Source organism: Rhinatrema bivittatum, chromosome 8, assembly GCF_901001135.1.
Source record: "Rhinatrema bivittatum chromosome 8, aRhiBiv1.1, whole genome shotgun sequence".
Lineage (NCBI taxonomy): Eukaryota > Metazoa > Chordata > Amphibia > Gymnophiona > Rhinatrematidae > Rhinatrema > Rhinatrema bivittatum.
Window position 1 is genome coordinate 205649588 of NC_042622.1, and position 11284 is coordinate 205660871.

At 41.3% G+C, this 11284-nt stretch overlaps 1 protein-coding gene across 2 annotated transcripts in view; it reads left to right on the top strand.

Annotated features, from left to right (window-relative positions):
• The window catches only part of LOC115097163 (small integral membrane protein 30-like), an 8894-nt gene extending 3291 nt beyond the window's left edge, over positions 1 to 5603 (top strand). For both annotated transcript variants that reach the window (XM_029612720.1, XM_029612719.1), the window contains exons 3-4: positions 789 to 900; positions 2559 to 5603. In XM_029612720.1, the coding sequence (XP_029468580.1) occupies positions 2607 to 2792 (186 nt within the window). In that variant the 5' untranslated portion in view covers positions 789 to 900; positions 2559 to 2606 and the 3' untranslated portion in view covers positions 2793 to 5603. The remainder of the gene's footprint in view (positions 1 to 788; positions 901 to 2558) is intronic.
• Positions 5604 to 11284: the final 5681 nt, after the last annotated feature.

Below are 11284 nucleotides of genomic sequence, written 5' to 3' on the forward strand. Positions count from 1 at the left end.
TCTGTGTAAGACACGATTCCTCAAACTATTACAGCTCAACAGCCGAAGTCGCTGCGGGGAAACACTATCCTCAACAGCTGAAGTCCCCGCAGCGATTTTGGCTGTTGAGCTGTAATAGTTTGAGGAATCGTGTCTTACACAGATTGGATTAAAGGTTTTGATAGAAGTTGTTTGTTGCGGATAGATTGTTAGTTGCACAACTTCACCTTTGTGCTATTGTGATAGTTGACAAAGAGGTGACATTTGATATTGAAAGATTGGATGAGGTTGCACATTGGACAGATATAGATGTTAAAAAGGACTGGGGAAAACCACCAAACCCTGGCCCTCTCCACAAGTGAGATCCTTAGGCATGGATGACTTGCTGGCCCATGAGACAGCCTGTGATTGTTGGGCAGGAATGATCTGAGCCATCAATCCCAGTGTCTCCCAAGCATTATAATAAGAACATATGATTGTTGGTTTCAAATACTCCTAACTCGATGCCTTTTTTTTTTTTTTCTCTGGGTAGAGAAATAATTTTTGCTGCCATGCCTTCTGTAGCCAACTTGCAGAACCTTGGCTTGCTATGGAAACAGCCAGGACTTTAGCACGGAGCAAAACTAGTAAAAGTACAGGCTTACAAATAAAAGGGAACGAGGACGGATGAGATAACAAGCAAGTTGTCCAGGGCACTTTAACACATCAGCAGAAAAACATGTGAAAAAGGAAAAACAAAAATGTATAAGAGCAAAAAACAAAAGCACACACGTTTCAGATTCATTTCTGTTTCCCTTTCTCCTTTGTAGGGTGCGGACTACAGGTTGTGCACAAGTTTACCAAAGGTGGGGTTGAAGAGAATTAGCCAGCAGGAAGTGTCTTGAGGACTTGCCAGGCAAACCCTCTACTGGAGCAGTTATAGTGAGTTCCTTTCCTTTGAAGATCTGACAGTAATATTTATTTAAGGTGCTTGCCTTCTACACGCAGTTAAGGAACAGTGATCCCCAGGGAGCCCTTAGCTAACGGCAATATGATATTCCTAGAATTCTTTTTATCTGCTTGCAGTGCAAAGTTAATTTTCTGTTTTGAAATAAAAGGGAACTCCAGTGAGCAGCTTTTGTTCTGTGCTATCTTTGAACATAATGGGGCGGATTTTAAATGCCCTGCGCTGGTAAATCTGGCCGGATTTATGCGCGCAGGGCCCTCGCGCACAAGTCCCGGGGCTTTCTAAAAGGGGTGTGTCGGGGGCGTGCCCGGAGCGACGGGGCGTTTCGGGGGAGACGACGCGGGCGTGGTTTCGGCCCGGGGGTGTTCCGCTGCCTGTTCCCTCCGAGGCCGCTCCGAAATCGGAGCGGCCTCGGAGGGAACAGGCAGCGCGCACTGGGCTCGGCACGCGCAGGTTGCACAAATGTGCACCCCCTTGCGTGCGCTGACCCCGGATTTTATAAGATACGCGCGGCTACGCGCGTATCTTATAAAATCCAGCGTACTTGTTTGTGCCTGGTGCGCAAACAAAAGTATGCGATCGCGCAAATTTTTAAAATCTACCCCAATATATAACATTTCCAAAAAGTGTCACCCTTATAGGAAATGTATGACAGGTTTTCTTTATTTAAAAAAAAAATAAATAATAAAATAAGCAAAGCAGGCCTGGATTAAATTGGAAAACTGACATCTGCTTTTCACCTGGTGCGTTTTAGCAACAGGCCAAAAAAAAAAAAATCAAGATTTGGGATTGCAAGCCTTGTCCAGAAATCTGCAGATTTTTTCTGAAAATTAGGGAAGACCTGATCAAAACCTTGTTTGCACTTTTTGGCTCTGTCTCTGTTTCAGGTCTGCTAAGCTTCTGGGCAGTTAAAGCTGAATTGACTTTGTTTATTTATTTAAAAACTTTTCTATACCGTCGTTTAGTGATATACCATCACAACGGTTTACAAATAGGCACATGAATAAATTCGAAATGGATTGTACTTTAACCAGAGGGTGCCGAAGTTGTTCAGATACATGATTCAAATATTATAAGCTATATGTAATGTGTATTGAAAATCCCTTATGGGCTAACCATATATGCGATACACTGTAATTCTTTAGCTTAATATTTAAATGTGATAAAAAACGCATATATGTTCTCTGGTGACTTTTGCCTGTGTATAAGTCCTTTTCTTGTTTCTTCGTACTACCTATTCCCCATTCTCACTTTGAAAAGCTTTTTTGAAAAGCTGGGTGTGCAACTACACTCGTTCAGTGCTTGCGATAAGAAAAAGCCAGAGCTGCTGCTGAGAAATATGTACATTTGGCTATTTAAGCTGTTACTGCACAGCTAGTTGCTTCCGGATACTTTAGAGCAGTGGTTTTCTACCCAGTCCTCAGGCCCAGTCCTCAGGTTTTCAAGATAACCACAATGAATATGCATGACATAGGTTTGCATACGATGGATTTAGTGTGCATGCAAATCTATGTCATGCATATTCATTGTGGATATTCTGAAAACCAGATGGGTTGGGTGAGTCCTGAGGACTGACTTGAGAACCTCCTGCTTTAGAAAGATGTCTAACTTTTTTTTTTTTCTCCCTACATAGAGTACCACTGTCTTGTGATTGTTCATTCTGGATCAACGTGCTAGCACCATGCCTGGCCTGAAACATATCTCCGGATTTTTGCTTGCTTTTCTTACGCTGCTGTGTTTGCTGCCGACGGCGGAGGCCATGGATGGGGGAGACGCAGTGGCTGTTCTGCTAGGCGTTACTATCAGCATCTTTGGCTTTTGTGTCTGCCTAGGATATTATGCAAGGAAAAGAAACGATCAGCTATAATTTTGGGAAGAAAAGGGGGATGGAGGGAAGGGGGTTCTGGTTAATACTTACACTGTTGTGTAGTGGGGCCTACAAGGAGCCTAAAATGCAGAAACCCTGAATTTTTTTTTAAAAAGGTGATTGATTCATTGTCCTTGTTAGGAGTCTTATAGCCACACAGTTTTGAGCTGATGTGAGTGAGGCACATAGTGATCTTCTGACTCTCTGTGTAAGCCAGGCCCTTATTTTAATCCCAACCGCCTCGGCATTGGTAGGAAAAAAAAACCATTAACAGTTTTTTGAGGATCCGCTTTATACGTGACTGGCAATACACTTCTCAAGCATTTTAAATTTATGTCCTAGCGTCTGTGTTATGGAATGAGAGTTCCCATTCGTTAACTGACAAGGATGACAAAGGCACTCTAGGGATACTGAAGATGTACTGGGCGGAAATAAGGAAATAAGAGGGAAGTATCAAAGCCTCAGACCCCCCTGGGACGCCTTCAGAAAAATGCAAGAAATTGAGAGAGAAACAATAATAGGAAGTCTCTGGAAAGAAGGAATACATTCTTTTTTTTATGTCTAGATATCTCTAAAGCATAAGTTGAAGGTCAAAATTTAGCTACTTGCTGTTAGGTTTAATAAACATTTTTCCCAGCTAAGTTGCCAAGAGAGCCTAAAATTGATTGCAGGCTAATTAGCCTCTGCTTTGCTGAGACAGCATGCTCAGTCTAGACGTAAAAAAAAATCTTTCATTTATAATATTTAACTTATACTATGTGTGTGTGTAATACAGAAAAGGATTACTGTTTGTGTCAATAATATGTTACATTCAGCTAGAGGTGGCTTAGGAAAGCAGGGGCACCTGGGATTCTGTAACCCAACATCAATATTGCCATTCTATTAAAAGATTATTAGAAAATTAAATGCAGGGCTGGGTGTTACTTTAATATGTGTTGGTGAAAAGTTTATATACAGTTTTGTTGTTTTTTTTTTGCATTCTAGTCTAGCAAGAGTAACAAGTAAAATTGAAGGTTTCTGACAATGTTTTGTATAGTCAACAAAGATTTTACCAATTCTGTTAACTAGCATTATGTAAATCTATTTTGTAGATTTCTAACAATTACTGTTGACAATTGTGTGACTGTCTAACTTAGTAAAAATCAAGTGCCTGATAAATGATCTCTCTTCACAGCAGTTCTCTGGAAACAAAATTGTAACTGTCATTTTGTTATGTCCAGTAAAGCAAACTACACTTCCTGGAATGGAAAAAAAACCAAACCCCCAAAAGCATTTTCTATCTAGTTTTATGCATGAGAAGAGCACTCAAGGCCCTTCTCCAAAGGATGGTTGGGTTGAAATGATCCTAGCAGCCTGTATAGGATTTAAAAGAATGTTAGAAAGTTACTGTCTCCATAATTTTTGGCTTTTCAGCCGGGGTCGATTTTGGGGGGCTCACCAGTGCTCTAACACTGCTCCCTCTGCTGTGGCAGTAACAGGCCTGTCTACCCAAGCTATACTATAACCTCCTATCTGACAAAGAGGCGCCTAAGGACTTCATGCAGCACTTACAAGTACATTCTAATTAGGACTTCTGATCCTAAGGTTTTATGAACTGCAAATTTAGGGGTTTATTTTTCAGGCAATTAGCTATGTTTGGCGGGTATAAAAACTAGATGTGTATCAGGGTTTTTACTAGGCACATTTGTAGGTGGACTGCCCTCTCTTGCACACGTGCACACTCATGACCCCCCCTCTTTGGACTGTGGTAGGATGGGGTTCTCCATGGCCCCAGTGGGCTTCCCTATGGGTTATGGTAGGATAGGGGCCACTACAGCCCTGCTAGGCCTCTCTCCGGGCCCACTCCAATGACGACGTCTGGCTGCTACAGGATGCTGCCTCTTAATTACAGCGGCTGGATACTGTTGTCAGAGCGCCTCCACGGCAGGCTTACTTTTTCTGGTTAACACCCCCGCCCCCCCCCCAAAAAAAACAACACATTTTTCTCATCAGGGGTGTTTTTTAATCTGGGTTTTTCATTTTTAACCAAAAATCAGATGCCCTAGTTATAATCCTCTTGGTGCTGAAATGGTGATTTTTTTCATATATTGCTGCTAGTGCATAGAAGTCAAACATAGAGCAATTACATTAAGGATATAACAAATGCTTAAGTTTAAACATTCACAGTAGAGGAGGTTCTTCGCCATAAACAGTTTCCAGCCCGAAGCCCCCAAGGGAAAGTAAGATCTCTGCTCCAGTTTGGTAGGATTACCTATTGCCTAGGTCAGTGAATCCTGGAAGAGGGCATGTGCTCTTCACTCAGGCCTGCTGTGGTAGCAGTAGAGTGCCTTGTAAAACCAAGTAAGCAGCTGATACCTACTCAGAGCTGGTTGATGCATAGATCTCAAATAACGGCTATCTGCTAGCCCAAACTCTTAGTACTAGAATATGCCAAATGCACCATGCATACTACCCATTGGCTTGTATTTCTGTTATGGTTGAACCACCCTCTGTCTCCTCCCAAGAACTATATCCTTTCTGATTTCTATAGCTTAAGATGTTGTTTTAAACTAGTCACCAAATTACCATATTGGCTAAGCTGAAATTCTTCTGTGCTGAGCAGGGTCTACGCTTCAGCAGGTTAGAGCACTTAGGGAAATAGAACAGAGAGCTCACTGTCTACCCAGACCCCCCTCCCTCCCAAATTAAGAGAGAGCTTATTTTCCTCCCTGAAGGAACAGATTTTCAAACCATACATTGCAGGTTGAAATGTTGCTTTACGTAAGCTGCACTAGCCAATGGCTGATCAAATAAAACTGAGTTCTGTGTGTATATATATGTGAAAAGCCCAATGTTTGTTTATTTTTTTCTTTCCTCTTTTTACCAATTCTGGGATTTATTTATTGGGTTTTATATACCGTCATTCAAATTCATCATCATCAATCCATCATAACGGTTTACTAATATAAAGGATACAATGTTAAGGGATAAAACAGAGTTTCAAAAAGGTTCAAACTTGTTAAACATAGGGGAATCAAATGTTAACTTCTTAGTTATAGTCTAGTGATAAGTTCATTTATTCATTTAATCTTCAGGTTGAAGTGGAGGGTGAAGTTGTTGTGTTGTTCATTGGGTGAGTTGTTATGCTTTGTTTGAACAACCATGTTTTTAGCTCTTTTTTGAATGTTTTTAGGTTTTCTTGAATTCTAATTTCAGTTGGTAGGGAGTTCCAGAGTTTTGGGCTACCTAGAGATATTGCTCTCTTTTGGGTTGAGGTGAGTTGATTGGAATGCGTAGGAGGTGTGTTTTAGAAGTCCCTTATTTGTTGATCTGAGGTTTCTGTTTGGGGTATGTAGTTTTATAGATGAGCTTAGCCAATTTTCTTGTTTTTCATATATAATTTTATGAAGGATGGATAGTACTTTGTATTCAATTCTGAATCTTATTGGTAGCCAGTGTAGTGAAATAAGTATTGGAGTGATGTGGTCGTGCTTTTTGGATCCAGTGAGGATTCTTGCAGCTGCATTCTGTAGGATCTGTAGAGGGCGAATGGTGTTTAGAGGTAAGTTGAAAAGGAGTGAGTTACAGTAATCTATGTTGGAGAAAATTAGTAATTGAAGGACTGATCTGAAATCATTATTGGAAAGAAAAGGTTTTAAATGATATGATATCCATCTTTGATTTTTGTTGTGATATGGTTTTTAAAAGAAAGTTCTCTGTCAGTTATTACTCCGAGGTTGCGGGCATGATTGATTGGAGATATGACTGAATTTTGGTTCATTAGGCTGAGTGGTGGTATTGAGAGTTGTTCTTTCTGTCTAATAAAATCATTTCAGTCTTGTCAAAGTTGAGGATGAGTTTTAAGTTGGTTAGTATTTCCTTTATATTGTTTAGGTAAGTTGCTGTTAATTTGTAAATTTCTTCTAGTGATTTTTTTATTGGGATTAATATTTGAATATCATCAGCACAGATGAAGTGTGTCAGATTGAGATTTGATAGGAAGTGGCATAATGGAAGCAGATAAATGTTAAAGAGCGTCGCTGACAGAGCGGAACCCAAGGGAACTCCAATATTTAGATTGATTTTCTTTGAGAGGGAATCATTGAGTAGTACTTGGTAGGATCTTTGTGATAGGTAAGAGGAGAACCATTGTAGGGTTGTTTCTTTAGCTCCAATTTCTGGTAGACTGTCAATCATGAAGGAATGATTTACTGTATCAAAGGCTGCAGAAAGATCAAGGAAGATTAGAAGGTAGCTGTGGCCTTTTTTAAAACCTTTTGAGTACGAAGTCATTCATTGCTAGTAGAAGTGTTTCAGTGTTTAGTTGTTTTCTGAATCCAAATTGAGTGGGTAGCAGGATGTTGTTTTCTTCTAGGTGGTCAGTGAGTCGTGTGTGGATGACTTTTTTTCAATGATTTTGGCAATGAATGAGAGGTTTGATATGGGTCGGTAGTTCATTGGGTTTTCAGGATCAAGGTTATTCTTTTTCAGAATGGGTTTGATGATTGCCGATTTTAGGCATTCTGGGTAGTTTCCTTCCGTGAGGGAGAGGTTTACGATTTCAGTTATTGTTTTAGTTATTGGTGGTTCGAGATTTTTTTTATTGTTGTAATGGGAATGGCGTCAATAGGGTGTTTGGCTGGGTTCATTTTTTTAATGATCATTTGGACTTCTAAAGAAGATGCTGTCTCAAAGTTGGGCCAGCTTTTTGTTTGAATATTTGGCATTTTCTGGTCTTGTGAATCATTTTTTAGGTTGTTCTTTATGAGGGTTTTGATTTTTTCATTAAAGAAGTCTGCAAAGTCGTTACTAGAGATCTTTGATGTTGATTGTGGTTGGTCATAGTAAGATGATTTGGTTAGGCTTTTTACTATGTTGAAGAGCATCTTATGGTTTTGTTGGTATTTGTTTATTTTGTTAGTGTAAAAGTCTTTTTCTGTTTTATGGATGAGTTTTTTTTATATTCAGCTAGTTGTGCTCTGTATGCGTTTGGAAGTGTGGTTGTTTTGTTGTTTCTCCATTTCAGCGCTGGTCCTGATCCTCCTCCTCCTCCAAAGGCGGCTTATAAATTGGAACAGTCTGGAGTGGGTCTAATGGTGCTGAAATGGATTAGAAACAGGTTTGTTGAGTGACAGATGAGAGAATATTGGTAAATGCAATTCAGTCTGAGGAGAAAAAGATTGGTGGAGTGCCTCCGTGATTGCTCCCGGGCCTGGGTCTTCTTAGTATATTTGTGGATGGGTCAGAAGGAAACATTTTGCCTTTTTGCAGATAATCGCAGGGATCTGCAGCAGCATGGATATCCCTCAGGGAGTCGACAATGTCTGATCTGAAGGTAGTGTGATAAGGTGGTGGCCAGACCCAGAAGGATGCTTGGGTGTAGAGGGTGAGGTATAAACAGCAGAAATAAGGTGGTGATAATGCCCATGTAAACGTAAAAAGGACAGAGAGTTGTTAGAAGCGATTCAGAAAAAAGCAATTAAAATAGTATGGGGACTGCACCAAAAGCCCTATGCAATGAGATAGAATATGTATACCATACAGGAGAATAGGTGGGGGGAAAAGGAGAGAGACATTTAACCTGAAAAATATTAATTGGTGCACGAAAGGCAACTCTTTCAATGGAAAAGAAGTTGTAGAAGTATGGGTCATGATGTGAAGTGTTGAGGGGGAAGACTCCAGAACACCATCAGGAATTTTTTTTTTTTTTCAATTTATATTTTATTAGTATTTCGAAGGAAGAGCATACAGCTAAAAGGCAAGCACAATGAACTTGAACATTATGGAATAGTAACCAAGAGTACAAAATAAATCAGTATGCATGTAACTTGTAGCTCCACAATTACCCTCCTCCTCCCCCCCCCCCCCCCCACCCTTCCATGAGCCTATCCAGAGTCAGATGGAACAAGATAAAACAGGGAATTGGCGATGGAATGCATATTAAGGAGGCAAGAGACTACAGAGGTTCACCAATGTCCATTAAATAGAGGCATAAATCCATTCAGTCCATCAGGAAATATTTTTATCACAGAAAGGGCAGTGGATGCCTGGCATGCACTTCCACAAGCAGGGGATAGAGGCAAAAATGGCAGTGGAATTAAATGTGTGGGATAGGAAGAGAGGATCCATTGTGGGGAAAAGGATGGAAAATGGGATAAGAAGAGAGGATCCAGCGTGGGGAAAAGGATGGAAATGATGTACAGTGAGAGAACCTGCAAGAGGCGGCAGTGTTATAATTGCATCAGTGCTCAAAAAGAAAGCACTGGTGTAAACTGTACAGAATAACATTTAAAACCCAAAATAAAGACTCAAGGGGGGAGTTGACAGTGGGTTGCATTTCGGGATTTTCTATGCACATCTCCCAAAAGAGGATGCGTCTCAACTGGATGGGCCATTTTGGTCTTTATCTGCCTCTGACTAGGTTTTGGCTGAACCTTGCAGGTGGTTACTGTTGCTGGCTGTAGCCCACAGCACTCAGTCTTCCCTGGTGGTCCTGCAGCCAGGTCTGACCTTACTTAGCTTCTGAGATCTACCAATGCCAGGCTCTCCCAGGCCAGTGTTACTGGAGAGAATGTGCAGTAAGATCCTTAAATAATTGGTGTTGACCATGATGACAAGAATAACTGTCTACACATTTCTGGGCTTTTTATATGAAATAAACCTGTTTTGTTTTACTTTAACATCACTGTTTGGAAAAAAATGACAGAGAAAAAGAAATCCCTAAGATGAGTTGTACCCTGCTCCTGTTTATCCCAGCAAATCCAGCCTCCTCTGATTGGTTTTGGACGGCTAGTAGCTCTGTTTAGCACATACAGTCTTTCAGACGATTATATTAACTTATAATTGAATGAGCTCAACCAAGGAATAGTATTTAATTATTTGCATTGTGGCAGTTGAGAAGAACAGAAGCTCATTTTCCCTTATCTAGCGTATCAGTAAACTGCTTTGACTAATTCAATGTTGCACAAATTCAGTGGTCATGGGTTTAATGTTTACTAGAATGATTACTAGTCACACATATTTTAAATAAAGAAAGAAAATGGTTTAGTCATCAGTTTTCATCATTCTGTTGCCATACATATGACCTTCAACATTAATATAATAGCAATGGTACCCATAAAGTGTGGTTAAGCTCTCAGTTATCAACAGATGGTCACTTGACTGCCAAGCTTTAGAGTCATTTCTGACATTCTGGACTACTCTATTGCACTTTCAATTTGGATATATTTAGAATGGATTCCTGTTAGATTGATCCAGTTGAATAGGCTAAACTTTGATTATTCTTAGAACATAAGTGCCATGCTGGGCCAGACAAAATTCTGTTGAAGCCAGTGGCCAATCCTAAACAGCTCTAATTTCTTGCCGCTCACTCCCTATGACAAGTAGGCATGTGCACTGATTTTTTTTGGGGGTCGTGAGGTGTTAGATTTCATTTTTAAAATGGTTCGGGAGGTATTTATTTCGAGTTTCCCTAATTTCGGAGTTAGTGCGCACTAATTGGTTTTCTAATTTTGGAGTTTGTGTGCACTGACAGGACTTAGTCCACACTATAGTTACTGCGCGCTAAAAGAAAATTATTATTTACCTGCTAATTTTCGTTCCTGTAGTACCATGGATCAGTCCAGACAGTGGGTTATGTCCCCAATCCAGCAGATGGAGTCAGTCAAAGCTTCGAGGGGGCGTCACCACTAGTGCTACTACCCCCTCTGCAGGAGTTCAGTATCGAGTATATCAAAGCCCGAGTAAACAAAGAACCCCCAGATTGGATCAAGTTTAAACAACGGCGAAAACAGCCGCATAACCTAAGCAACAAAACCGTACCTGTCCCACCAACGGGTGGGAGGTCAAAAGGTCAGCGTGTCACCCCCAGAAACGGAACTGTGACAAACAGTGAAAAACTGAGAAATCGGGAGAGAGAGAAAATACTCCCATCCAGTAGCGGCAAAACTGTCGAGCAGAAATAAAAACCCAAATGCGGTGGGCGTCTGGACTGATCCATGGTACTACAGGAACGAAAATTAGCAGGTAAATAATAATTTTCTTTTCCCTGTACGTACCTGGATCAGTCCAGACAGTGGGATGTACCCAAGCGTCCCTAAACCGGGTGGGGTCCTGCGAGACCCGCTCGTAGAACCTGCTCACCAAAGTGTCCAAAGACCGAGGAAGCGAGGTGAAGACGATAGTGTCTGGAGAAAGTGTGTAGCGATTTCCAGGTGGCTGCTCTACAGATTTCTTGAGAGGAGACCGAGCGGGTCTCCGCCCAAGAGGCCGCCTGAGAGCGTGTAGAATGCGCGACAATACCAGGTGGGGGAGTCCGCCCCACCCCAATGTAGGAAGCGGCAATGCCAGCCTTCAACCATCTGGCAATGGTCGTCTTCGAGGCCTGAGCTCCCTTCCGAGGGCCGGACCAGAGGACGAAGAGATGGTCAGAAGTCCTGAAGTCATTCGTAGCCTCCAGATAGAGGTGCAGGGTGCGCTTGACGTCCAGAAGCCGGAGAGACCTCGGTTCCGAA